Source organism: Callospermophilus lateralis, chromosome 17 (assembly GCF_048772815.1).
Source record: "Callospermophilus lateralis isolate mCalLat2 chromosome 17, mCalLat2.hap1, whole genome shotgun sequence".
NCBI classification, from domain to species: Eukaryota; Metazoa; Chordata; class Mammalia; order Rodentia; family Sciuridae; genus Callospermophilus; species Callospermophilus lateralis.
The window spans coordinates 34,286,093-34,313,924 of NC_135321.1; the positions used below are offsets into that span (position 1 = coordinate 34,286,093).

Here is a 27,832-nt window from a genome sequence, read left to right on the forward strand (position 1 = left end):
GTGTTTAAGAGAGGAGCTAGAGAGAAGGCTTTCCGCTTGGCAGCAAGATGGAATACCCCAAGTGCCCCTCCCACTTAGCCAAAGCAGTGCAGAATCCTAGGAGGCACTGATGGGGAGGAGGGAAGATGCCAGTGTTTGTTCCTCATCCCTGACCTGCCCCCATGCATGGAAGGATATTATCAGTCTCTGGTCATTCCCGGCAAGGGTCCTGTGAAGTGACACCTGTACTTCCCCTGTGACACCTCAGGCCCCCCTTCTCCCAGGCCTCTGGCCCACCAACTTCTTTCTTCCACAGTAGAGCCTTCTCTGACAGAATCTCCCCAGCTGCCTCCAGACTTGTAACCACAGTCCCCACACAATGGCACCGAAGTCAGCTAGTGTTCTGGTTCTAAACATACCAGCCCACCTCATTTCCTCAGGAGTGTCCAGCTGTGGCCACTTCCAACAGCCTCTCCTGCTCCCCACTCACCTTTTGACAACATTGAGGGTATCTGGGGTCTATTCATGATTCTCCTGTATCTTCTGCCCAACAGACTCTGAGTTAAGACCATTTGGGGCAGAAATCTATGCCATTAACTCTACAGAGGCTTATCCAACTCTCTGGCACTTTGGATGTCACATACTCACAAATGAGAGGCTTTACCCATGAAGCCAGTCCCCTTCCCTTACCCTCTACAACAACTTCAGAATCTCAAAGACCTTACTATTACTTTTGAATGCAGTCATCTCCCACGAAGTCATCTCCCCAGTAGTAGCCAATGAGGACTAGGGCAGGAATGGGGGAGGCATTAGGGCTTCCTGAATGTGGTGACCAGGAGATGTCTCAGCTCCCTGGGGCTCAGGGCCTGGGAAGTTGGTCCACAGGAGCTGAGCCCCCCTGGTGGGGAGGGATACCCCTCTGGAAGCATGTGATATTTTTTCCACTCCCTCTGCCCCAGCTGATGCAGCAGCAAGCGGCTCTCATGGCATCAGTCGCACAGGGTGGCTACCTGAACCCCATGGCTGCCTTCGCTGCCGCCCAGATGCAGCAGATGGCGGCCCTCAACATGAATGGCCTGGCGGCCGCACCTATGACCCCAACCTCAGGTGAGCACACAGGTATCGACACAGGACCTGGCCCAATGAAAAAGCACCTGGGTCTAGGCTAGGGCCTAATTTCAGCTACTAGTGAATCATCCTGGGGCAAGAGCACATGCTGCCTAGGCCCAAGCTGGCCTTGTTGCCTGGCACTTTGTCTCAACAATATTCTGATCAGTGAGGATGCAAGGGAAGATGGGATATGGGTCCATGAAGTCCAAGGTAGGAATTTCAGGGTGAGAATATCTCTGATCTTGTTTATTCGTGAATTGTTAGGAATGAATTAATCTTGACCTCTACTAACAATCAATATCTGCACAGAAATTGATATGCCCTTCAAGGTCTGAAGGAGAAGAGCCCTGCCTGTTCTGTGCCCCTAGCCCAGGCATAGGAAGAGCCCTTTTACATTTTACTTTAAGCCAACCTAGAGATACTGGTCTTTTCCAAAACAACTGCATAACCAGCAAGAGAGAACCTTTATCAAAGGATGATGGGGGTTGGAAAAAACCCAACTCACAAAGCATGTTTTTGATTGGCACTTGGCTATTGTCCAGTTCAGCGATTCTCAACAGTCCAGTTTTGCCCCAACCCCCAGGACATCTTGGCACTATCCAGAGACATTTTTGTTTGTCACAGCTAAGAGAGGGGAATGCTACCATAATCTGTCAGGTAGAGGCTGGAGATATTGCTACACATCCTACAATGCACAGCTCAACTCTCCCACAATAAGGAAATTCCAGGCCAAATGACTGTAGTGTTAAAGTTGAGAAGCCCTAGTCTAGTCCAATAACTAGCCCAACACCACAAGCTCTCATTTACGAGCTGACTCTCTATGTTCAGATAATAGTACTGATCTGACATCTGGGAACTGTTCCTTTCTCAGCTGAAAACAAGGAAAGACTGTGCTGTCTCTGGGCTCAACTTGAACACTGCCCCCTTAGCTTTGGTCCCCAACCTCAGGGACACTCATGAATTTAGGCAGTGGGCCATCCTCATGTCCTCATCCAAGGGAAACCCTGATTTTACATGAAGAGGATCTTTCCAACTTCAGGGGCCTCAGTGCAATCACTATAGCATTCATATCTTGGGTTCCATCTGGAATAGAGAGGACACTTGGTATTGCTATCTGATCCTGACTTTCTTCTCCTCACCGTGACCACCACAGTTGCTTCAACTGTAGGAACATTTGTGTCTACTCTGTAGGAGATAGGGCTGAGGCTGGACTCTGCAGTGAACTCTTTCCCTCAATGTAAGGAACCAGAATTAATACCTTCATCTAAGCAGCAAAACTTCTTGGGGAGACAGATCAACCCCTCACGGGACAAACAAGAACCAGCCAATCCTGACTTAGCTAGAGTTAGCAAAAGCCTCTGAAAAAGAATGAAGGATGAACAAGTATGATTAAAGTCAAGGGCAATGAGAATAGCCTGTGTGGTAAGAGAAGCCTACCCATCTATTGGGTAGATGGGACTTGAACTCTTTGTTGAAGGGTGGATAAAATTGGGATGTGTGAAGTCATTTCATGCAGAAAGATAAGCCAAGGCATGGTTCACAGTTAAGACTGAGCTGGTGTAAGAGGTCCAAGTCTATCCTCATGCCCTGGGAGCCAACAAGGTGGGGCTCCATGGGTTGGCCTTCCTCACCTTTGTTCTGTTTGCCTCCCTTCTTTCCCAACCCCTTTGCATCCCTGGAACCAGGTGGCAGCACCCCTCCGGGCATCACTGCACCAGCCGTGCCTAGCATCCCGTCCCCCATTGGGGTGAATGGTTTCACCGGCCTCCCCCCACAGGCCAACGGGCAACCTGCCGCGGAAGCTGTGTTTGCCAATGGCATCCACCCCTACCCAGGTGAGCACTTCCGGCAGTCTCCCTTCCTCAGGAAGCATACTCACCATTCTGTCCTTGCTGTTACAACTAGGAGCATGTGGCTCCTGATCTCTGTCCATTCCTTGGTAGATCCCAAAATGTGATCAAGGAGATCCAGCTTCCTACCCTGCTTCTGAAAATGTGCAGTTGGAGAGAAGAGACTAAAATCCCACCCTTGGGGATGTGTCTGTCTGATCACGACAGTCCCATTCCAGTGACTCCCTTAGGGAAGAAAAGACACTGGATACAATTGTATAGCCAGGCCAAGAGTAACTGCAAATTAATAGAATGTGAATTTGCGCTAAAACAATTAAGGGAATAGAAGCTAAAAGAATAATCAGATTTAACGTTTAGTAGGAAAAGACTCATTGGGGAAGGAAATGGAGAAATACTGGTTGGCATACATACTAACTAGTACCCACCAGTCAGTCGGGGCTCTTGACGCACAAAAAACTCAGGGCAGCATCTCAGACAGCGACTTAGAACTTTGGACAGTTCTCAAACCTGCAATTCAGAGTGTGGCACACAAGAAAATCCTGAAGGCCTGTTCCTGATTACTTTTACTCCTTTCAAACTCAGCACTTGTCACACAGTGAGAGTGTGCAGTTGACCTAGAGCAGCTTCCCTCTTTTGTCTGGAGGGTGGACTAAAATCAGTGTGGGAAAGCTGAGCCCTGAGCTCAGTCCAGCAGAGGACAATGTAATAAGATATGAAGACTGCTGTCCCCTTTTTCTAGAGGGCAGAGGGAGAAGTTTCAGAGTGCAAATGCATATTAGCAAGTGTCTGGTCTGTGCTGAGTGAAAGGAAGGCCCCGGGGGAGGACAAGACATGGTCTATCCCCTTGGAGGTTGAAGTCCAGGTGAGAACATAAAATCCATCTACAGAACCAAGAGACTGTAAGGCAGAAAGAAGTTGAATCAAGAGTGAATATTCTCAGGTTGAAAACACTGAAGGTCTCAAATGATGGGAGACTCCTATAGCTGAAGAAGCCCCAGGGGCCTCCTTAAAGAGGAGGCTCAGGGCAACTTTAACAGGTGGGCAGGCATTGGAAAGATGAGGATGATCAAGGCGCACACTCTGGTGGGGCCTTTCCTGGAGACCCAGAGGCAGGAGGGGACCTGCCTAGTAGGGGCAGAGATGGTGAGGAGGTTGACCTAATAGGACTGAGGAGTTCAGTCTCACCATCCCTGCCCCTACCAGGCAGCCCCCTCCTGCCACTGGGTCTCGTTCCCCAGTCTGGGTGCCCATCAGAATCTAAGGATTTGATAGAATTACAGAAGCTCAGAGGTTTTGATTTCACTGTCTGAAGTGTGGCTCAAACATCTATAGTGTATAAAAGTTCCACCAGCAGCAGAGTGCAAAGCCACTGTGCTGTAGGGACATAGAGGAGGAGAATTTTGTGTCTCTGAACTTGGAGTTGTCCTTAACCCCATTCCAGAGCTTGTTGTACAGGCACCTCCAATTCCTCAGAAAAATGGCCAGAGGGATCTAGAAAGTGATGTGGCAGGGCCCAGAGTATTGGAGTGGTGTTTGAAGATGAAGGCTCAGGCTGATAGGGGAGGCAAAGAGGGACTTGGCAAGCTGGAGGTGGAAGTGACTCCACTAATATCATGCTCATGGGCTGGGAGATGCCACCCTCAGTACATCTGGACTCTCCATTCCTCCTTCCCTCCAAGCCCATCTGGATTTCTGGATTCAGGGCAGCCATTTCCTTCCCCACCCCCACCAGCATCTGTGAGCCATTTCCCTCATGGAACTTGGAAATGTTTCTTTCCCCCATTTGTAACAATCTGGCACCTCCCATAAACAATTCCCTGCCAGAGCAAGAGGAGGGATGGAAGGAAGGAAAGGAGAAAAGTAGTACATTAAAAAATTAATTTACCATCTTTAAATGCGGAGTTTGGAGCCACTGTAATGAACGAGATCCTTCAAAATGTTCACTCTTTGGCAGTTACTAATGAGGTCATTAGGCAGAGAAGTAGAAAAGGGTTTCATGAATGTTTTCTTCGCTTCCTAGCCCCAGGTAGTTTCTCTATCCTTCCCTCTTTTTCATGGAGAGGTTGTTGGAAACACACAGTGTGGCCTTTAATGAAAGGGTGGCTCTCACAAACATAAAAAACTGTTTTTTCTCCAGTAGTTCTATTTTCTGGGCACTCACTGTGTTTCTGGCACTCTGACAGGGGCTGCCATGAAGTTGTGCTGGTTATATTTTGCACAAGGGCACCAAACTATGTGCCCTGATGTAGGGGTAGCCTTTCTAATCTGCATCAAGCTGCTGCATGGGTGAGAAGCTGGGAAGACCAAGAGGACAAGCAAGATGTGGCTGTCCCTCCAGAGAGCTCAGATTCTGGCAGAGGAGACAGGTAGAGGGAGCAGGAGGCAGGAGGAGATCACTCTGCCATGCATATTGCAGCTGGGGGCTCTTGCTTCAGTCTCCTCCATGGAGGAAATATAGGAACAGGGTTTCAGACTGGGATAGCCACAGTCAGGAAAAAGCCTGTATCATAGCCCTTCTTTTGTTCTTCAGTATTGATTAGAGCCCCAATGGGCCAGCTCCTCTGCTACTCCTAGCGGGTATTAAGCCTGTCATCCAACTGACTCTAGGGGCCTCTGCCTCAGCCTGGGCTCCCCTGAGGTCTAGATGCTATTTCCTAATAGTGATTAACTGAAAATTTCAGGAAAAGAGCTCAAAAGGAGAGTTGGGAATTCTGTCCATTCTACAGGCCTCAAAACCTGACATAGCCAGTTAGCTTGGCTGGCCAGAGTTGACAGGCAGATGTGCCCTGGTGGTTCTCTTCCTGCCATCCTGTGTTACCCCGTTTGCCCAGACATACTGGGGCTGGGTCTTCCATGTGAGTGAGCATCTGTCCTATCTACCTTTCTGGGCCTCCAAGGCCATCCCAGTCCCATGTCAGTCATCACCGACCTTGGTCACTAAGGGTTGTGTCCACCGCTGATGCATGCTTCACGCTTTTGCCCACAGTTCCTCAAGAGAAAGCAAAGGCCACAAGATGAACCAAGCCTTTCCCTATTCAAGCTTCTCTGAATGAATTGCCAAAGTTTCAGTTCAAGGGTACCAGAGTTACAGGGCAGAAGATAAGGGAAGGTCTTTGGTCTTCTAGCTCTTTGGTGTCTGTGGGCAGCACCCTACTCCCAGCCCATAGAGCAGAACTCAACCTGTGTGGCCAGTCCCTGCTGCAAGAGTCTCCAGCAAGACCAGGAGTAGAAGATCTCCATGCATAGTGAAAATTCCTTAAGAATGAGGGAGGGGGGTGCTGGGGTTGTGGCTCAGCAGTAGAGCACTGGCCTAGCCCTTGTGAGGCCCTGGGTTCGGTCCTCAGAATCAAATAAAAATAAATAAATAAAATAAAGTTATTGTGTCCAACTACAACTAAAAAATAAATATTATAAAAATAATGGGAAATGTAAATTAAAAATGAATGTTTTCTAAAGAGAATGGTATGAGAAAACAGGTTTGGGTGCTATAGTCAGGAAAAAGCCTGTCTCAAGGTTAGTGAAGCTGAGAGGAATTTTCATGCAACTCAATGCAATTTGTAAACATAAAAATATATGAGGCATATGTAATAAACTACATTAAAAAAAAAAAAAAAGAATGAGGGAGGAATCCCTCTGAGTTGGAGTGGGTGGTCCAGGAGGACAGAGTGGCAGGGTGAGGCCCCCCAGTGGCCTTTCTTTCACCCAGATGACATCTACCAGGCTTTTCTTCATTTACTGCCCCTGGCTTCTGCTGAGGATCAGTGAGGATGAACCCCTTCTGACAGCTTCCAGCCCTACAGCTCTACAGCCCTGGTGGGAGCTCATGTGTTTCCCTACTAAGACCCTGGTGATCAAGCCCTCCTCTGGCCTCTCTTCCCCAATCCTCATATTCCTCTGCATGAGCCCCTATCTCAGCCACACCCAATCCAGCTGTAACATGCCTCCCCCAACTATGGAGGGCAATGTAGTAGGAGCCCTGGGCTTGGAAGGGAGACCTCCAACAGGGCCCAGCACTCAGGGCCCCTGTCCCAGACACTGCCCTAGTAAGCATGTAGTGACTAGAAGGGACAATGCGACTATTATGTTGTCTCCAGAATGGTGGGGGCAGGGGCCAGTTTGGGTGCGTACCACTGACTTCTGCCCGTTGACTCCCCAGCAGCACAGAGCCCCACCGCCGCGGACCCCCTGCAGCAGGCCTACGCGGGAGTGCAGCAGTATGCAGGTCGTTAGTATCCACGCGTCCCCTCGGCTCTTTTCCTGGCTGCATTCATCCTTCCACGCCTGTGGCACCAATGCCTCTTCCCACCCCAGACCTGGGCCCTGCATGGGGATGGGGAGAGTGGGTGGCAGGGTCCTCAGGGGAAGGAGGGAGGGCTATACTGGCTCCACACCCCCACCCTATCTGGGCTGACTCCCTCTCAAAGGTCTCCTAGCATTCGGTGCAGTTTTCCTGGCATGGCAGGGTGGACTGGTAATGGTGGTTGTGCAGAACCCCAGATGAGATGAATTTAGTTACTTGTCTTTGAGGCCCAATTTCTCTTCCCTGTGGTACTGCCAGGGTACTGCAGAGCCCCTCCGAACCCCTCTCCTCAAAGAGATTGCTCCCCTGGGCTTCTGGCCTCACCTTTGCCCAGGAGCACCAAGCTGCACAGCAGCACTGGGGGCCAGGCCAGACTTGGGGTGCTGCCTAGCATAGTTCACAATCACTGGCTCAGGAAGCAGAGATGCCTGGGTTGGAAAGAAGGAGGGACTCTGGAAAGGAAGCAGCTTCCACCAGCCAGGCAAGTAAGTCAGTTTGCTGGGAGAAAATGGAGCCTGAGATAGTGTGTGTTTGGTGAGAAGAGACAGCCTGAGGCCAGCAGATGGCCTGAGGCCAATGAGACAAATCAAGCTGTCAGCCAACCATTCATCCCCAGCCAACCATTCATCCCCACCCAACCTGTGCCCTGTTGTCCGACCTGGTCAGGTTACCTCATTGCTGGCTTTGGAGAGCCAGTGCTGTCTCCCCTGAGGGTGAGTGGGCTTCCTGATGAGATGAGAACTGAAGGAAAGCTGGTCTTCCTCCTCTAGAGACCAAAGAAAGCTCTCTCACTGGTCCTGGAGCCCTCCCCAGCTCCTATGACAGACCTTGCCCCTGAGGGAACCAGGCCAGGCAGAGGGGTATGTTGGACTTTTCTGTCCTACCTCTGCTTTTTCTGAACTGAATATAGAACACAACAGGCTTGTCCACCTCAGCCCTTTTGCCCCTGGGGCCTACCTCTGGCAGGTTCCCTAGAGGCCAGGTCCACACATCTGGCAGCTCCCCACCTCCCACACAAGTGCCCTCTGAGAGGGAGTGAAGGCAGATCAGCTATGGCTATCCACTATTGCAGATTAGACTTGCCTGACCCCCCAAGTGCACCCCACCCCCGCATATGCACACACTTCTCCAGTCCTCATCCTGTGCTTCTTTGCTGGTACCAAAGACTGAAGGCTGCTTCCTCTGAAGCAACTGAGCTAACACATACCAGCTGGCCAGTTGGCCTTTACTGCCTGACACTGAAATCTCTCTCTTTCCCACCTCTCACCCTGTCTCTTTGCTTCCTGTTGTCGTCTCTCGCCTCTTCTCTTTGGCCCTCCAGCAGCCGCCTACCCTGCTGCCTATGGTCAGATAAGCCAGGCTTTTCCTCAGCCACCGCCAATGATTCCCCAGCAACAGAGAGAAGGTGAGTCTCATCCCCTCCTGCCCCTCTTCCCAAAGAGACTGTTCACCTATACCTCTGGTCTCACCTGGGCCTCTGGCCATGGCCTTGGTTGGAAAGGCAATCTGGTCTGTGTGTGCGAGGAGGTGGGTGAGGGAAGGCAGCAGGGTTATGGGATGTGGCACTCTCCTATCTGGGCATGGAGGCGCACGTCTTGTGGTCAGCTCTGCAAACCAGAGTGGCGGTCGGGCCCAGCATAGGAGACTGGACAGAATGCACCAAGGGCTGGTGGGTCATGCACGCGACACCTTTCCCACTCCCCTCTATCACTTGCCACTGGGATGACACAACTCACACACTGATATCTTGGTTTTTTAAAGAAAAAAAAAATCCTGAGAATGGTTGCTCCTTCCCTAGCAAGCCCTGAACAACCTAGCCTCTGTATTTTTCAGTGGCAGCCTGGCCCCTGCCCCAGGAAGCACCCAGCTTTACTGAGGACATAGGGGCCTGTCCTTGGGGTCTTCATCTGAGGTCCCACTGCTGTGTTCCCAGGGAACTGACAGCATAGCTAGGAGCTGAGACTGTGTGGCAGCTTTGGCAACACCAACCCTGAGAGCTCTGGGTGTTGAGAAAGAATCAAGGTGGTCAGGAAAAGGAGGAAAGTGATGCTCTGTAGGAAGTGGAGTCCAAGAATCCCCTTCCCTGGTAAGCAGGATTTGGCCAGCAGAAAGGACAGGAAAGTGCTTGCTCATGTCTGGGGGTTTCACATTCTTGTTCATCCTGGAAAGGAGACCTTGTGCCCTGGGTGACAGGAGTGGAAGGTGTGGCTCCCAGGTAGGACTTAATAGGCAGGATGAAGCAGGATGAGGTAATAGGCCTTACTCAGGCCTAGTAAGGAAGGGGGTTCTTGAAAGCCACACCTAGAGACCCTGATGCAAACACTGCAAAGCAGGTAAGGTCCACTGGCTTGGGTGGCAGGGACTGAATGACGACACTCAGTGTGTTCCCATCCCAGTGCCTAGTGATCCCTGTAAGCAGAAAGATAGGAGACTAAGTTAATAAGCCCTTCCTTGGGGGCCTGCACACAGATAGCTGAACTTGAGGTGTAGGAACACTAATAAGGTCCTATCTTCTCTCCCCCCATGGGAACTTCACTTGGCAGCAAGGCCACTGAGTTTGTCCCAGCAGCCCACATGGCAGTATTTCCCACTGCCCACCTCATAGCCCCTACAGCAAACTGCCTTGGAGCCATGGGATAGAGCTTACTCAGAAAGATCTGGGGCATCTGCTGGTCCAAATTCCTTTGGCTAGACTGGCCACTTGAAGGCCCTAGAGCTTGAACAATTAAGAGCCTGGGCTTTGAAGCAAAACCTCTGATTCCCAGCTCTGCCTCATATGACCTCAGACAAACCTTCTTATACCCTTAGCATCTTCATCAGAAATGAAGACAGTAAGGACCATTTCTTAGAGGGGTGTGAAAGTCAAACTTGCTCAGATCTGCCCTCTAAACTTCATGCAGCAATTATCTGCACATAGCCCTTCCTATACCAAGTTGTCACCCCTCCTTGCCTGAAAACTGTACAAGAGGAGTGCCATCCCAGCTCACAGGCTGACAGCTCCTGAGATCTGTATCATTAGACCTCTCTGTCCTAGGAGAGCTGAGCTATAGTCACCCAGAGGTACAGACTCAGTTGTCATGCCCTGGTGCAGCTAAGTGATACCTGGAGCCCCCTTCAGTGAAGTGGGGTAGGAATGGTCCATCAGCCTTGCCTTCTTGCGATGGCCCTGGCTCTGCTTTGCCTCTGCCATCCCCTGTGCCTTCACCAAGCAGGGCAGAGCCACAGGGGCTGACCCAGGCCTAGAGCAGAAAAGTATGTCCACAGACCCTGACACTTTTGTCATCATGCTGGCTTCTGGCTGTAGGCAGCTCCCGGTGTCACTCTAGCCTGTGGGCTCATAAATCTTTGAATCCTGTTTTACACACATGTGTGTGTGCGCAGAACTTCAGGTCAGTACAACCCTCATCCAACACACATGAAGATTCTACTGCTGGCTTTTAACTCGGTCCCACATTCACATCCTGCCCTTCTCCCCACCTACCCCTCTGCATCTGCCTTTGAATTCATACCTCTCCATCTCTGAGCAGCTTCAGACACACATGCTCCCTGCTCCCTAGACCAGGCCCTATGGGCTGCTCCTCACTTCAGCCCCTCTCATTGCTGTACCCCTTTCTCCCTGGTCATGGTGCACAGGCCAAGCTACCCCAGGAGAGTGGGGCTGGGGTGGGGTAGGACATAAACCCAGATACCAACAGAGCCTCACTTATGCATAGGTGAAAGGTGACACTGGGTGTGGGTTTCTGGGGAAGGCTGGAGGGAGGGAAAGGTCTTCAGCACAGAGAGGTAGGGAGGCAGGTATTCCAGGCAGGGGTCAGCAGGAGCAAAGGATGCTGCCAAGCATGAGGTGAGCCTGGGGCCAGGAGTTAGGCAGAAAGGTGGGCTGCAGTCTGACCAAAACCGGATCCCACGGTGTTGTATGAAGCCTGAACAAGAAAGAAGGCATATTCCTCCTGCTTCACCAATGGTTGTCCTCTTATATCATGGCCACCATTCCCTGTGGAACACCTCTGAATATCAGAATATACTGGTTGTTGGGGAGGACCCTCCTACAGTTGCCTGAATCTCCGAAGGCCACCTGCTCCACAGACCGAACAAGGCTACCCTCAGTGGTGGCTGCAGGTGCAGTTCTGCCAGGAGTTGCAGGGTAGTTAGTAGTAGTCGCTTTTTGTCTCTGAAGTGCCATTTCACCATTTCTTTGGGTTGGGCCAGATTATCTTTAAGGTCCTGCTAGTCCTGCCATATAGATACTCTCTAATCTTAATGAAAAAGCAGAAGGACTTAAGGGGGTGTAGTTTCACTTCTGGGGGCACTGAAGCTGCTGTCTGTCATCCTACCCAGGCTGGACCTAGAAGGCCATCCCTGGGTACTCAGCTATATACCATGCAGATGGGACTGACTGAGCCTGTGACCCTGACTCTGAGAGCTCCTTGTCTCTTTAAGAAGAAGAGAAGTAAACTCCTCATGAAACAGCTTGTAGAACTTAGAGTTGGAGCAAGGGCTCTGAGTCTGAGGAGTGTGTCAGCATGGGGTGGAGCCATCAGGGAAGCCCAGAAGAGTGAGAATGGGAATAGGAAGGGAGGACAGTGGGCACATGAACAGGAGGACAGGAGAAGGCACATGCCCCCACCTCTAGGGAGTGACCCGCCTGGTAAGAGAAAAAACTTCCCAGAAAGAGCCCCAACCCTTAGAGCTTGGGGGATGGACTCAGGGGGCACCCAAAGGGAGAGGCCAGAGGTACTCTTGGGAAAAGAAGGCATGGGTGCTGGAAGAGGTGTTAGAACCTCAAGAATGGTTTCTGCCCCAAAGGAGCATCCATCTACCTGGGCACCATCTAGAGGTACATTCACATGGCATGCACCAGTGAGAACACAGCATGATGGGAGGGGAACAGAGAGGGGACAGGGACAGGAGGGCCAGCAGAGCTCGGAGACAAGGGAACACATCTGCGCCTGGTTCTGAATGCGCCGTTCTCTGGCAGAGTGCCTGAGTGGGTGGGTGGGTAGAATGTGGGGACCAGGGACCAAAGAAGTCAGAGGCTCAGCTGGGTGGCTTCAATGGGCAGGGCAGTCTTCTCTATAGCCTGTGGGCCTCCAGGGGGTGGAGGTAGATTGAGGAGGAAGGAGGGGAGTAGGAGGGGATAGGAGGGAAAGAAGGAAGAGAGAGAATCCAGGGTGAACTCTTTGCCCCCAAATTGGATTATCTGGCAGCCTCGCTGGTCCCAGAGAACCAGGACAGTTGGTTCTGGCCACAAAAACTGGTGCCTTACAGCCCTCACTTTTAAGCTCATGCTTAGGTTTCCACCAGGCTCGGATCAGAACCCCAGTTCTTACACAGCTCTCAGTGTAGCTGTCTCCTTTCCACCAGCCAGAGGTGGAAATCATCATCACTGCAATGATCACAAGTCACTTCAAAGGGTTAAATGCTATGTGACACATGGTATTTAAGATGGCAGGAAACAGACCATGCATCTTGAAAAGATTTCTATTTCTGAGAGTTAAAATCAAGCATTTTGACTATTCAAAAAGAAATCTTTAACTATCTGGAAATTTCATGAATCCAAAGACCTCCAAGTGTTCAGGGCATCTGGGGAGTTAAGATTTTATGACTAGTAGAGAGAGAAGAATACACATTGTGGAGGCCACGGCCTAGGTTCATATTCTGGCCCCCATTTCGCTCACTAGCTGTTTGTCCTTTGGCAGGTGACTTAACCTCTCTGGGCCTCAGTGTCCTCATGTGTGAAGTGGTGATGACATTGTAGTTAAGTTACAAGGTTGCTCTAAGGATGAAGTGAATTAACATACATAGAAAGTGCTTAGAACAGCCTGGCACATGTTCATGCTGCACAAGTTGGCAGGACTGTTACTGTTGTGAGGAGATGAAGAAAGTTTCATGGAATGAGGCTCAAGGGTGTCCTGGCTAATTGTGGCAGTTTTTCCTGTGTTACCTTCTAGAAGAAGCAGGGGAAATCTGACTTTTTGCCTTCAAGACTAGGAGACAGTGTGATGTGTGGCATAGTGCAATTGTGCCTCCATGGCCAGATGGGAAGGAGTGGCTGCAGGTCAGGGAGGTGACTGAACCCAGGCCACCACCCATGGGCACTCCAGGCCAGTCTGTGCTAGGCCTGTGAAGATAAAGTGTCTCCAGCACAGGATGTCGCTGCCCAGGCCATTCCTTTCACTCTCCCCAGAGCAGGGGCTGAGCAGGAGGGAGCCCCCAAACCTCCCTGCCCCTCTCTCTCCACAGCTGACCAAGCTTTGGCATGTTCATCCCATTCTCTCATCGACTCCACCCACCCCAGCCCCAGAGATGCCAGGCCCATGTTACTGATCCATTTTGCAGAAAAGTCGACTGAGGCACAGAGAGGTTCAGAGACTTGCCCAAGGACAGAGTGGAGACCAGAGCTCAGACTTGGGGCTCAGCAACCCCATTCTTTGGGGACCCATTGGATCTTGAATGAAACCCCCCCTCCTAACCTTGCCCCACCTCTCCCCGCTGCGCTGCCTAACTCGCTCACCTCTCCTCTGTCTCTCTCTTCCCCCACCCTGCCATCCCTCCTCCCCGCCCACCCCCTCCCCTCACCGCAGGGCCCGAGGGCTGTAACCTGTTCATCTACCATCTGCCCCAGGAGTTTGGGGACGCTGAGCTGATGCAGATGTTCCTCCCTTTCGGTAATGTCATCTCCTCGAAAGTGTTTGTGGATCGGGCGACTAACCAAAGTAAATGCTTTGGTGGGTAAAGATAACAAACCAATTAGCTTCACTAGGACAGGGCTGCTCGCACCAATTACAGGTGTCCAACTGCTCCTCACCTGCTCCTTCGCATCGCCCCCAGGTGCTCCTGGATCCAGCCTCCATTTCTCAGCCCTTTTCTGTCTTCCCCTGTTCTTTCTGCTTCTCGGCTTTCCTACCCACCTCTACCTGGCTCCCACCTCCCACATCCCAGCCCAAGAAATGGATTTCCTCTTCCAGCCAAAAGGCCCAAGGCCATCCCCTGAGAACAGGAGGGGCCACTTTGGGAAGGGCTGGGAGAGGCAGTGAGCAGAGCCCAGGACATCCATTCTCCCAGTGGCCCCTCCTCTCATGGTCTGAGTGGCCATCCTGACCCCTGGAGTCAAAGCCCTGTGAGGCCCTACCTTGCCTGCCCCTTATCTGCTCTCTCTGCCTGTCTGTCCTGCCGCCCCCTCTCTGTCTACCTGTTCCTTGCTCCCCACCTGCCATGCCGTGAATCCCCCACCCCACCCAAAGCCAACAGAGCTGAGAACTGTTGAGGAGCCAGGAGGAGACTGGTCACTTCCCCAAGAAGCCTAAGCTCTGAGCCCAGATGGAAATCACAGCCACTCAGCTGCAGTGAGCTCTGCGAGGCACCACACAAGGAAATGACCAGGAAGGCAGAAGGAGAGACTTGGCAGAGACGTGGGGTTGGGAGGAAAGGGGTAAATGGCAGGGAAGAGGTGCAGGAGGCTTCTGGGAAATCAGCAAGGGAGAATTTATGCTGGGGAGGTCTCTGGCCATTCTGATGAGGAGGCTTTAATTGGTGTGGTAGGTCATGGGAGATGGTGTGAGAATGGAACTACAGCTTTCAGGAAACTCACTTGGTGGCAGGGTTTTAGATGGGAGAGGTAAGATCTAGAAGGATCCAGGAGTCTGACAGATAAAATGCAGGACACCCTGTTAAATCTGAATTTCACATAGACAATACTTTTTTAGTGTATGTCCTAAATATTGCATGTGATAGGTCCTATGTAATATTGAGGATAACACTAAAAAAATATTCATCACTGGTCTGAAATCCACATTCAGCTGGGCATCCTGTTTTTATCTGGTAAAGCTGACAACCCTAACCAGGAAATTCCAGACCTCCTCATGGAATTCCCCCTCTTCCCCACACCTCTCCCCTCTGCCCCTCTTTGGTCCTTCTCCCTCCTCCTCTTTTACTTTGATCAGCCCATCTTTTCAGGGCCAGATCCATTCATGAGCCCTTGAGGACTAAGTAGTATAGTCCCCAGGAAGCCATATATGGGACCATAGCTGAGTCTACCAGAATTTCCTGATAGACGCCCCAGATTCTGGAGCTGTGAGGAGAGTGGGAGCCTGTATTGGCTAGGGAACCCTGGTCACAGCTTGGGGGTAGTGGAGGGGAGAGATACACAGTGGAAAAACATCTGGAAGCCTGGAGACTGGCTTTCCTGAACCAGGAAGGACTTGAGAATTCAGGGCATATTTCCCAAAATCTTGTACCACTGTCCTCTCCTCTCTGGCAGATGCCTCAGAAAACCTGTGGTCCTTTGATGGCACAGAGTTGCCCCAGTAGCTCATTTCTTTTGGGGCATGAAAAGCTAAAGAAAGACAGGGTGTACCATTCGGTTGTCTGGGATATTTCTCCTTATGAATATAGTGGTATATGTAAAAACTACCAAGTGCAAATCAGTTATATTTGCTTTCAAAATAGGATCCAAACATTATGTAAATGAGAACAAAACAGCCAGGAGCCTGGGAATCACTAAGTTCATCCAGGCTTATTCTCCTGTCACATCTGGGCATATCTGCACTGTTCCTGTGGCATAGCCTGGGTTTTCAAAAGCAGTTCCTCAGAATCTGCCCCAAGCAGTACCCACTAAGGCCACTAGCTCACTTAAGATATCCAGGACCAGGACTTGTTTCTGCTTTTCATAGAAATCATCCTCTGTATACTTCTATTGTCTTTTTCTTTTCTTCTCAAACTCTCATACTAAATGTCTTCTGGCCTTGAGAAAGGACAGGTTCCCACCACACTGGCCCAGCCAACTGTTCCTCCTTTAGTCACTTGAGTTCTCCAACTCACTCTAGCAGTGGCAGTGACAGCATAGCCTTCTGCCACTCTCCCACAGACCCAGGCTGTGTGACTCTCACTCCAGTGCTCCCTCATGGGCAAGTCACCAAACACTCTGAACCATGGGATCCTCATTTGTGAAATGGGGATGTTTGCAGTCACCCTAAGGGATGCTGAGAAAGTTCCATGAAATGGTCTACAGTAGAGGCTTGGCCAGAGCAGACCCTTCAGAAATACCACCATCCCTTTTCTTCTGCCATTTTTGCCACAAATGTGGTCCTGTGTTGAAATGAACTTGAAGGTTGTACTCTGGATAAGCATCAGAATGAATTTATAAGCAGAACATTCCCGAGGCCTTCATGAAGATATGTGCTGCACAAATGGTCCCTATGTTGGAAGGAGGGCTGGGGGATGCTAGGAGGATGTCCTACTTGTGAGGCTTTCCACAGTGTCTGGGAAGTGGGAATGGGGCAGGGGACTCTAGGGGAAAGGAGGCTGTGCTGTGAATGGAGAGTGTGCTGAGCTCTGTCCACAGGGGTCTCCAGTCTGTGGGTGGATGCTCCCTACCCTGATCACTGGCCAGTTAACAAAACTAGGTGAGGGAGAAACATTCCCTTCAACCCAGAATCCTTCCCAATGTGTCCAGATACCTCTAAACTCTTCAGGAAGCTAGGTTTCTTCCTTCCTCCAGAACCTTCCCACCTGGTGGCTAGCTCTTCTTTTACACCTCACCACAGACAGCCTCTTCATTCCCTTTTATCTTTCTCCATTCTCTCTGCTTTGCTCATTTCTTTACCTCAAAAAGATCCACGAACTCCAGATGTCAAGGTAGAGCTGGTGCCAGTGGTGTGTAAGCAGAGGAGTAAGGGATAGAGGATGTCACCCACAGTCAGGCCACTTTGTCTTAGCAGGGACAGAAGTTTTAGTTGTAACCATCCTCCTTAGTCAGGAGGAGAGCAGTATAAACCCAAATATTGCTCTGGTCTGCTAGGCACCTGACTATAGTCATCAAGGGATGGGCCTAGAGGGGATGAGAGGAGTGGGGGAAAGGATGTCAGGAAGTAGAAGTTCATTGGCAATTGTGGATAATCCTCAATTTTTTCTATTTGCTTTAGTATATAGATTTGTATGGATGTTGGTGTTGCTGTGCTTTTCCTAGCTCTCACCAGTTATGGCAGCATTCACATGTGTGCACTCATGTGTCCACACATGTACAAGTGAGACATACATGCACACACACCTTCTTCCCCCACCTTTGATGGTATGTGGCTGAATGACAAATTGATCAAAGGAAGGAGAGGAGAGAAAGAAAAGAGACAGATGGAGGCGATGTCTGGGGTTGGGGTAAAAAGGGAAAAAGAGCTACCATGTGGGAAGAGTGAGGAGGGAGTCACTTTCTTGGAGTAAAGGTGCAAGCACACCTACAGTGCCACAATTAACTAAGAAGATAGCTTCTGTTTCACATAGTCTAGTGGTGCATCTGTCTCTTACCTATCTAACGGCCATTTGTGGGACAAGCACCCCAACTGAGGCACATCCTATAGCCTGTGTATCTCACCAAGCTGGATTTCACATTTTGCAGGATCTAAGTCCATTTTACAGGAGAAAGTCATCTGAAGTGGAATGAATTTAAGGAAATACTAGATGAAACGAAGCTATAGAGATTTATTTACTGGAGAACTTGGAGTGAGAGGGGATGTTTTTATTTATTATTCCTTGAACTGGCCGGGAGGGTCCTGGCTATAAACCTACTGGTCACAGGAGCCCTTTCTCAAGGCTCAGTTTGGGAGTTTGGGAAATGTTGATGGGAAGTCTTGTCTGCATGAGGAGATACATTCTAAGTTCCTGAAAGTGACTTTTGAACTCACTTTGGAACACCACCCATTCCAGTCTGGGAACTGCTTGTTTAGGACTGTGAGCCAGCAGAACCTGATGTGTCTGGGAACTCTGGAATGAGATTGTAGTCCCCATACAAAGTAGTCTCTAACTTTTACTCATACTGTTTTAGTAATCATGTTAATGTCTACTATTATGGTGGTTGGAGTTCTCATGAGGGGTTGTGGGGTACATATCAGTTGGCGCATGCTTGGTCAGGGAAAGAGCACCTGCTCCCAGGGCTTGGAATTTTACACAGGTGGATGGGGCTGCTGACAGCCCCTGGGGGCCAGGTGGTGGGTTAAAGCAAGTCGTCTGGTTAATGCAAGTCGGCCCGGCCAAGCAGCCTCGGGCAGGGGCATGGCCGGGAGTGGGGACCGAGGAGCTGTGAGGACCTAGCCTCCGGCCCTCGGCCCACCGCTGGGCCGCACTCGCGCGGGGGGCGGCCGGCAAAGGCGGCGGAGAAGCTTTCTCCGAGGTGCCTCCCCTCCCGCCCCCTCGCACTCCTCTCTCTCCCCAGGCCGGCACCCCGTGCCCTCCCGCTGCCAGGCCCCCTCCTGTCAGGGAGGACAGTGTCCAATAAACTCCTCCACCCGCAGGTGTGTCCGCCCTCTCTTACCGAAGGAGAGGGCCGAGGTGGCGGGGCCGGCCGGGGTGGGGGGCGGGCGCCTCTTGAGCCCCGCTAGGCCGCGGGCGCCCCTGTGGGAGAGCGGGCGCCCCAAGAGTGGCGCCGCCCAAAGCCGAGGTGTGGCGCGCCAGCTGGGCCGCGCAGATCGGCGAAGCCGGGGGCTCTGGAACGTCCATCCCGGGAGGGGCCCTCGCACGCGGGCGGAGGGGGGCGCGGGGCGCGGGCACTTGGCCCCGCTGGGTTTGAGGCTGGGCCGGGGCGGGCCCAGGGGAGGAGCCTCGGGGCCCCGGGGTGGAGCCTTGAGCCCCGCCCCGCCCCTGCCCGGCCCCGCCCCTGCCCGGCCTTCTTCCCCCCGCCCCTCCCCGCCGGGAGCGGCCCCCGGCGGCCCCGTGGAAACCCAGGCCCTCGTCCCTCGTGTCTCGCCAGGCTTCGTGAGCTTCGACAACCCGGCCAGCGCGCAGACCGCCATTCAGGCCATGAACGGCTTCCAGATCGGCATGAAGAGGCTCAAGGTGCAGCTGAAGCGGCCCAAAGACGCCAATCGCCCATACTGAGCGCCGGCGGGAGCGTCCCCCGGGGGAGACCAGGACTCGCACAGGTAACCGGGGGCTACCGGGGTGTGGGAACGGGAGGTCTGGGAAGGGGGCATCAGACGGACCCGCCATCTTCTTGGGCCTTTGTGGGCCTGACCCTCATTTGTGCCTTGGACCCGATGCGCCTGGCTCAACCTGCTCCTTGCCTAGTGTCCACAGGACAGGAGCAGAGCTATGGTCATCCTGGCAGAAATGGGCAAGGTCGTCCCCTGTTGTGGGGCCAAGAGGAGCAGGAGTGAGGGAGTCATCTGAGAAGGTATACAAGGCCTACACTGGGAGTTCTTCTTGCCACAGACCCTGGGGTGGGCAGATGGCAAACACAGAGCTATAGCCACAGGTTGAGGCCTTCTCCCAGACTTCCTGGCTCTCCTCTCCCCAGTTCTGGGAAGGGCCTGCAGCCTTTAGTCCTTTGACCCCCTCATCTCTCCAGCTGCCTGTAGCTCAGTCAGGACAGAGGGGGCAGGATTTTTCAAAGGGAACTTTACCAGGAAACAAAACAGAATGGATCAAAAGCTGGGGAGGATTGACAGCACAGCACTGAGGTCCCTTACCCTGTTACTTGGGTCATGAGTTGTCACCTCATCTGCTCAGGCTGGGGCCTGCTTAGCAGCTGAGAGCAGTCAGCCAACTGTTTTTCAGGCCAAATGTTCCTTCTCAGAGCCTTCCTGAGAAGGGCATATGGGGAGATGTTCTAGGCCATCAAAAGTCAACCTCAGCCAGTTCCCTTAGTGCTGTTTGCTACTGCAGTCCTCACAGACCAGAAATGGAGGTCACCTTTGAGTTCTACTGACTCAGGATGCTTCCCACACCCTGTTCCCCATCTATTCAGCAGTATGGTACTTTAGAAACTGTTAGGGTAGCAGTGGTGACCGAGACTGAGAAGGAGGGGACTGACAATAGATTATGTAGCATGTCAGAATTATTGACTAAAGTTAAATCATGTGGTCAAGGTGCCCAGGGCCAGCCTCATTGCAAGGGTGACATTAGAGCAAAGATGCAGCCTTTGTGTGCAGACATCCTCTTTCTGAGAACACAGCCAGTATGTAAGTCCCAAGGTGAGGTTAGGGGCAGTGTGGCCGAGGAGCAGCAGGGGGCCAAGGTAGGCAGAGGGAATTTAGGAGATTGGGCCAAGAAAATGGCAAGAGAGACGTGGGTTAAGAAAGAATGTCCACTTGAGGCCTGCACGCCATTATTTGAACTTTGATCTCTTCTGAGATGGGAGGAGGCACTGGAGAGTTCTGGTAGAAGAACTTGCATTTTGGCAGATCACTTCAGCTGCAGTTGATATCAGGTTGTAGGGGCTGAAGCATTGTCTTGTGTTAAGATGGGAGTTCCTCTGGAAATCTTACTAGGAAACTAAGGCAGGAAGAGTAAACAATAATGTCAATGTGACAGGTTCACAGCCAACAGTCAGAACACTCCCACCAAGGCTCTGCCCAGCTCAAAGACTGTCCCCTGAATCCCTTCCTGCCACCAGGTTAGCTAGTACATACTGAGGCTTAATAGCAGGACGGTTCTCAGAATCCTCGTCCTGAGGTTTTGTGGGTTGGAAAAGGCATCAAGCTGTGTGTCTGACTCCATGGGAGTCCTGTCTCCCAGGCCCTGGGCTTTGAGTGCAAGTGTGCTTTTGCACAGTATCTGGAGTGAGCTTTGCAGGTGCAGGTGCCCCTCTCTGACCTGTGCATTGCAAAGCTGTAGCTTTGGGCCTAGGCCCTCTTTGGCTAGAACCCAGATGTTTTAAGACCTGACATCTGAATTGGTTGGGCCAGGCCATCATTTCCTCAGCCAGATCAATGAGTTGGAACTTCCTAGACCTGATCTAAGCTTCCCCATGCTGGTCAGTGATCCCGCTGCCACCTTCAGGGCTGTGTTCTATAGGATACCCCAGAGAGTGGCTGGGAATGGTTGCCCCTACAGGCAGAGGAAGCAGGTAGCCAGCTGTGCATATGCTGGGGAGGCTCCTGGGGGCTGAATGCTGCACTGAGTGTATGTGAGAGATGAGGATGTGTTCAAGAGAGTTCCCTACACTGGGTTTTGAGACTTCAGTTCCAGTGCTCAGCATGGTGCCTGGCACTGAGAGGCAACTGGGGGAGGGAAAAGGAACAAGCACAGGGAAGGCGTGAATGCTTGTGAGGTACCCAGGACTGGTGTGGAGGGCAAGGAGGAGAGTCCTCAGGGTGTCCCTTAGGTGCAGTTGCCAGAGCTAACACCTGATGGCAATACATTTCTAAGTTCCTTAGGCCTCTTTTCTCATACCAAAGGAACCTGCCAACATACTGGGTGGATCTAAGAGCTTTTGGGAGGGGTTGGAGGTGCAGAGGAGAGGGACATTTCAGGACTTGGTGGGCATGTGATAGGCCTTTATCTGGGTGAGGGAGATCTGATATTGGAAGGATAGAGCTCAGCTTGGGTGAGCAGACAGAACAGGGGGTCTATGGAGGGAGGGAGATTGGGGAGTGCTTCTGTGATGGCTGAGCTGGAGGCAGTGACTCAAAGTAGAGTCACTGATCAGCTACTGCACAGCTTATCTATTATGACATTGTCAGATCCCAGGGGTCCCTTCCCACTCACCCTAATGAAACAAAAAACTGAAAGTGGAAGTCTGCTGCATGGAGAGGCCTGGTAGATTGGAAACCCTGGTAATAAATTCAAGGCACGTAGGCTTTGGCACAGGCCTGAGTGCATAGAAGAGCACAGGATGAGGAACAAGCTCATGAGTAACCATGAGGTTGGAATTGGGGACCCCAAATCCTAGGGTGGGGGCAAAGGATCATGAGATGGTGAATGAGGAAGATGGCAACTCAAAGCTGAGTAACCTGATTTGTCTGATAGAGAGAGGATCTCATTTCTCAACCATTAGGGCTCCATCAGGAGAGAAAATGGTCAGACCTGGCCAGCTAGAAAGAGGGGGTGGGCTGGAAAGGGGAAGAGGAGTAGGGTGGATGGGGCTCAGCAGAGCCAAAGTGAGAGCAGCAAGGGCTGGAGATGCAGGGTCACTGTGCCACCCTCTCTGGTGTGCCACTCTGTGGTGTACCTGAAGCCTCCTTTGTGACCCTTTTATGGGCAGAGCTACAGAACCTTTGAAGGGCTTCACACGCCCTGAAGTAGCCTCAGTTAAGCCACCTTGGGAACAAATCAAAGGGTATGAGATAACCATGAAATGAAATTGTAGGGCCCCCCTAGGCCTGTTGATAGAATTCCAAGAACATACGTGTAATTTAGGAAATCTCAGAATGAAGTATTGTCATTTTCCAAAGGTTCTGAGGAAGAAAGGTGTTATCAAAGTGGAGGGGAGGGTATCAAAACTCCCTTGTGCGTGCTCATGCCGCCAGAGACCCCTTTCCTAGGGTGGGGGCCAAGGTGGGATCCACAGGCTGGAGGGCTGAGCTGCCGCTCGTAGTATGGTAAACCATTCTATGGTGGCCAAATGTCTCCTGTGGCACTTGCCTTAACCATCCCTGCCAATCAGGGTCAACCCCACTGGCTCCCACTGCTGATCCTCAGGCTGGAGCCACAGAAAGCCAGGGAGCCAAGGAGAGCTCAGCATCTGGGGGAGAAAAATCAAGGGTGTTAAAAGCAGAGAGCTTGCTCCCTGAGATCTGCTTGCTGGCCACGGTGGTTTGAGGGGCTGTTTTATTTTTTCCTGGCCCTCTTGCCAAACTGCCTGTGCCTCTTCCTTTTCCCAACGCATGATGGATGCCCTTAGTGGCCCTGTGTGAGGTTCTGCTGCTGTTCACAGTGTATCATGTGTCTGCATAAACAGCCGTGTGCGTGTATGTGTGTGTGCGTTGCTGTGCCCATGTCGTCCGTCTGCGGGCTCCTCCATCCTTTGAGTTCTTTTCAGTTCCCTTATGATTTGACTGCTGTTCTCCCATCAGAGCTTTTAGATTGATGCTGTGGTCTGGTGCTGTTTAAATATTTTCCTTTTGATTTTGTTTTAACTTCTTCCTTTCCCTTCTTCACCCTCAACCCAACTATCCCTACCCCCTACACTCCCGACCCCACCCCACCTTCCCCTCCTCTTCCCTCCCTGCCCACACTCTCCTGTCCTCTCTCTCTCTCTCTTTCTCTCTCTCTCTACATATATAAATATATATATATATATAAAAATCTTTTCTTCTTTTGTCATTCAATCAAATTCCAACAACCCAACCAGGGCCAGTCAAATCCACCACAGTCTCGCGCTGAGCTAGGAATAAAGTTCACGTAATCACATGAGAGTGGAGAAAAGTCCCCCATCCGTAAGTTCAAATCAACTCAAAGTTCACAGTGTGACATGATGGCGTCATGTAACAAGGCTAAGAATCGGTTGCATGACAATTGCCGTCAAGTTTCGTGGAGGTGCTGTGATTGGAGCGTTTTTCTTGGATGTCGTATCCGTGGATGATTGGCCAGTCATGATCACACGTGCATTTTCTTGACTTTTGTGCTGCCACGATCTTTTTTGCTGTGCTCATTTTCGTTTCGTTCTTGGTGCTTGCAGTGGTTTTACTTTCTGTTGTTTGGTTTTTCTTGTTCAGCGTTTTTTTATGCTTCTCTAGATGTCACATAGAGAAAAAAAAACTAAAGAAAAAAATTTAGTAAAAATAAAGATGAATTCCTGAATTATCAAACATGGGATCATTTAACTATGCAAACCATTATTTTTTTTCTTAAAAATAAGGAAAACATCTTAAAAATATCTATGCGTGGTTGATTTACTTGCACTTGAAAATATTGTGATTTTATTTTTTTCTAGAAATTTGGGGGCCTTTTTCAATTGACACTTTCCTAGGTCTGGTCTTTTTCCAGTTAGGCTATTTTAAATCTCACCTCAAAAGGAAAAACCAAAACCCAAACCAAAATATCTAATATCTATAATAACAAAATGATTTAAAAAAAATTCTAAACCAAAAAAAAAAAAAAAAAAAACTAGAGTACAAAGCCAGAGGCCTCTGAGAGAGAGCCCAGTAACAATTATAAGGTTTGTATTATAGCTACTCCTGCTAAATTCAATGTGGGGAGGGGAATGGGGGACTGGGGGCTTGGGAGGGCTTTTTTGGTTGGTTTGGAAGAAACAGTACTGACAAAAGCAAAATGCACCTTTTTGTTTACAACTGAAAAAGGGTCCTTGACAAGTGTTTTTTAATTTTATTATTATTTTATTTGGTGTTGTAATTGTTTAGACTGCTGTGTACGGTTTGCTGTTTGTTGAATCAACAGTGTGAAAAACCTGCCAGCATGGATTGATATACGCATGACGTTGTCCCCTGGACTGGGGGCTTTGCAGTTCTAACTTTCTTGATGTAACCAGTCACCCCCATGTATAAGTGGAAGCTGCTTGCTAGAATGGAGATGAGTCTCATTTGTTAATTCACAACGATAAGCATTTGCCTTCTGATTCTAGTCAGATCATGATTTTTTTTTTCTTAAAAGCAAAACACCAAAAAGCCACCATTTGAAACAAAATCAAGAACTGTCTGAGTTAATTTACTTAAGTTTTATAATTAAATCTGTTCTGACCTTTTTTTAGGTTCTCCCATCCATTCCCTGGAAGTTCTGAATTTCCTCTAAATTCCCTGGCATGTATGAGAAAAGTATTATGTATGTGTGTATATGTGCATATACATACACACATATCCATGTATGTCCACATATGTGCAGGTGAATATATTCTACACATATATCCAGATATACATATATATATACACGCAGCCTCGCAAATAGTTACTGATCTGGGGAAAGAAGTGGTTGGCTGGAAACTGGGCAAGGATTTTACAAAATTCGAGTCTTGGCTCTGTCTTCCTTCTTTTCCTTAAGCTGGGGAGGAGTTGGCTAGGTTGTTCAATTCTTGCTTCCTGGTTTGCTAGGCTTCTGTATACATATTGTATCTGGGATCCCTCAGGGACAAGTTTAATTATGAATTCACATCCCACTGTCCCAAATTCTTCCCTTAGATATAGCCATCCCTCAATCCAGAACTCTAAAGGAACCCAAATCAAGAACTCTCTCCCCACATCTAAACCTTAGCTACAACCATCGCCACTAGACCTCCAAGTGGTTTCTTACTCTGAATAGAAGAGCAAATTTCTTTTGACTGTATCATGATCATGACTAATTCTCATACTGGTCTCTCTTCCTTCCCTCCTGCCATCCCCCAGAGTTCCCATCCTACCCCAAGGCAGGTTCCTATTGGTGTTTGGATGCATTTTGTGTTTTCCCTCATGGCTTAATCAGCCCCGATTTTCTTCATTTTAGGGCAGGATGCTGAACGGGCTACATTAAAAAACAAACCTCTCTCTCTCTCTATTTATAAATGAGAACTGTTGGATGACATCTTTGACATATCAGCCAATATCAATCAAGCTGAAGACTCCAGACACTCTGAGACTGTAACATTTCTTCAAGGAAAGTATAACGTCTATGGAGTTCAGAGGGAACATGTTTGGGGGAAAAATATACATGACATAAAGAAGACGACAATGAAGAAAAATGAGGAAAAACATATACACATTAAAAAAAAAAAAAAGGCAACTTTAAAACAAAATAACATGAGACCAGACGGGGAGGCTGAAGGGCTGGGCACTGGGAGAAGACGCTGCTGCTTACCGATCCTGGGGCTTTTCCAGCCCATGGGCGCCTGAGGCAGGCGGGGGCAAGCGTGTGGCGGTGGGGGCCTGGTCCCCAGGGGGCGGCTGGGAGGCCGCCACTGAGCATCTCTATCTGTCATTCCTTTAGCTATTTAGGGACCAAAGGACCAAACTTTTTATTGCAGATGTGTAGCTCTATGTCAAATAGAGGAGGAATGGAGGACTACCTCCTTCCTGCCTCCTGGCTGTTCTTGAAACAGCTTAGAGCGATTCTATGAAAAACGTAATAAAAAATTAAAAAAAAAAAAAAAAATACAAAAAATGAAAAAAAATAATGCTTCAATGCTTTTAAAACAGCAAGATAATAGTTCTTTGATACTTTGAGAGGCGCTTTGATTACCCTCATTGAAGTCTATGAAACTTTCCTATGGTTTTCTGTATTATATGTCTGGATGGAGCTGTTAAGATGCACAGATTGGTGGATATTTGGGGAAAGCAACAAAAGTATGAAAACTCATTAACCTGTGAAGTGTGAGGAAACAAGGAGGGGAACAAAGGATCTTCCAAGACAAGGTAATTGTTGTGAAAAGTCTGTAAATGCTTCTAACTCTTCCCCCTCTTAAAAATCATAATAGTTGTACAGAATTTTAAAAAGGAAAAGTTTAAAATACCTATATAATAGAAGAAAAAAATTAGAGGAAAGCAAAAAATAAAAAAAAAAAACAAAAAAGGAAAAAAAAAACTATAGAAGTTAGCGTTACTGCTAAAATCCCAGATGTTGTAGGACTGTACTTTTTGTAGAGTTTAGACTGAGCATCAATCCCTTCTCCCCGCGAGTGCTGTCGGACTTCGTTGTCCCCGAGGGCCAGGCCGGACTCTCCCAGACCTGCGGGCTCCCGGCCGCCCGTCGCGGTGGAGGCCGTGCACCCAGCCGGGAAGGGCTCCTCGCCCGCCGCTGCCGCCGCCGTCGCCGCCCGCGCCTCTCGCTTCGCTCCGGGAGCTGCGCGCTCGCTCTTCGCAAGCCCTGGACACCTCCCGCTTCACTCGCCTTCCCTGCTTGATCCAGAGACTTTCCGGGCAAGGGAGAACTGGGAACTTTCATCTTAAAACAACTAGGCAACACACACACACACAAAAACCTTAAAAAAGAGAGAGAAAAATAAACAATCTTTGAAGAATTTCTGAAACTGTTTACAAGGAATTTTGAAAAACAGGGATGTTTAAATGATGCCGGCTCTGTTTTTCTGTAAATAAATTTGCATATTTTGTAGGACTTTTAATTGTAATGATAGAGAAAAAACAAGGAAAACTATTTAATGAAAGCACGATATTTATCTTTGGTAAATGACTTTAGAGCAGTTAAAGACATTGCTTAAAAACTCAGAATCAGAAAATACACTGAATTATTTAAGAACACATATATTTTAAAGTATATCATATTTATTATAATTTATTTGCACCTTTGGGAAGACTTGCGTTGGCATTCTGCCTCCATAATTCCTTACTGATGGCCAGTTCATCCGGAGACCAGGGAGGCTCTGGGACCTATCACTTTTTTTTTTTTTTTTCCTTTAGAAGAACAAATTTCTGGTTCCTGTCAGGCCTCCTGTCTTTCCTTTCCTTTCTATTTTATTTGTTTTTTTTCCTTCATGTTTTTAATTTTCTTTTTCTTTCTCTTGACTCCTCCTTTTAGGATGTCCAGATGTTGTAAAAAACAAAACAAAACAAAACAAACAAAACAGCTGCAGTTCGGTACAACTGCTCTTTTCACACTCAACTCCCTAAAACTCCTTGTAACCTTCTGTAACTATTGGATGACGCTTTCTCCAGCTTAGCCCTAAATAAAGCACAGTTTAAAAAAAAAAAAAAAAGACTCTTTTATCATTTTTCTGTGCCTCTCTGATTCTGGCCAGCTGTGCCTCCCAGTCCCCAGACTCGCCCACTGGAAATAACTTTCTGTTCCTGAAATCTGTGTGCCACACAGGTCCTGGTTGTGAGCTTCAGCATCTTGGGGCTCCTTCTAGAAGGTGATGGGTGCAAACCCATTCTTTGGGGTCTGTGGGCATAGATGACTACAGTGCCCAAATATAACATTCGCTGATAGGAGCAAAGCAAGGCCA

The 27,832-nt window shown here is 49.6% G+C and overlaps 1 protein-coding gene and 1 long non-coding RNA gene across 29 annotated transcripts in view; one reads left to right on the plus strand and one right to left on the minus strand.

The window, feature by feature from the left end:
• The window catches only part of LOC143382530 (uncharacterized), a 42,829-nt gene extending 24,055 nt beyond the window's left edge, over positions 1-18,774 (minus strand). For all 3 annotated transcript variants that reach the window (XR_013089011.1, XR_013089010.2, XR_013089009.2), the window contains exon 1: positions 18,542-18,774. This is a non-coding gene — a long non-coding RNA (uncharacterized LOC143382530). The remainder of the gene's footprint in view (positions 1-18,541) is intronic.
• The window catches only part of Celf4 (CUGBP Elav-like family member 4), a 291,753-nt gene extending 264,182 nt beyond the window's left edge, over positions 1-27,571 (plus strand). For 7 of the 26 annotated variants that reach the window (XM_076836608.2, XM_076836611.2, XM_076836610.2 and 4 more), the window contains exons 7-14: positions 939-1,086; positions 2,775-2,924; positions 7,099-7,164; positions 8,561-8,644; positions 13,824-13,907; positions 18,443-18,521; positions 18,977-19,148; positions 25,381-27,571. In XM_076836608.2, the coding sequence (XP_076692723.1) occupies positions 939-1,086; positions 2,775-2,924; positions 7,099-7,164; positions 8,561-8,644; positions 13,824-13,907; positions 18,443-18,521; positions 18,977-19,148; positions 25,381-25,407 (810 nt within the window). In that variant the 3' untranslated portion in view covers positions 25,408-27,571. Of the gene's footprint in view, positions 1-938; positions 1,087-2,774; positions 2,925-7,098; positions 7,165-8,560; positions 8,645-13,823; positions 13,968-18,442; positions 18,522-18,976; positions 19,149-23,299; positions 23,660-25,380 lie in introns of those variants that run through there. The other 19 variants (XM_076836609.2, XM_076836613.2, XM_076836612.2 and 16 more) reach the window with 7 other exon arrangements.
• The last annotated feature ends 261 nt before the right edge of the window (positions 27,572-27,832 follow it).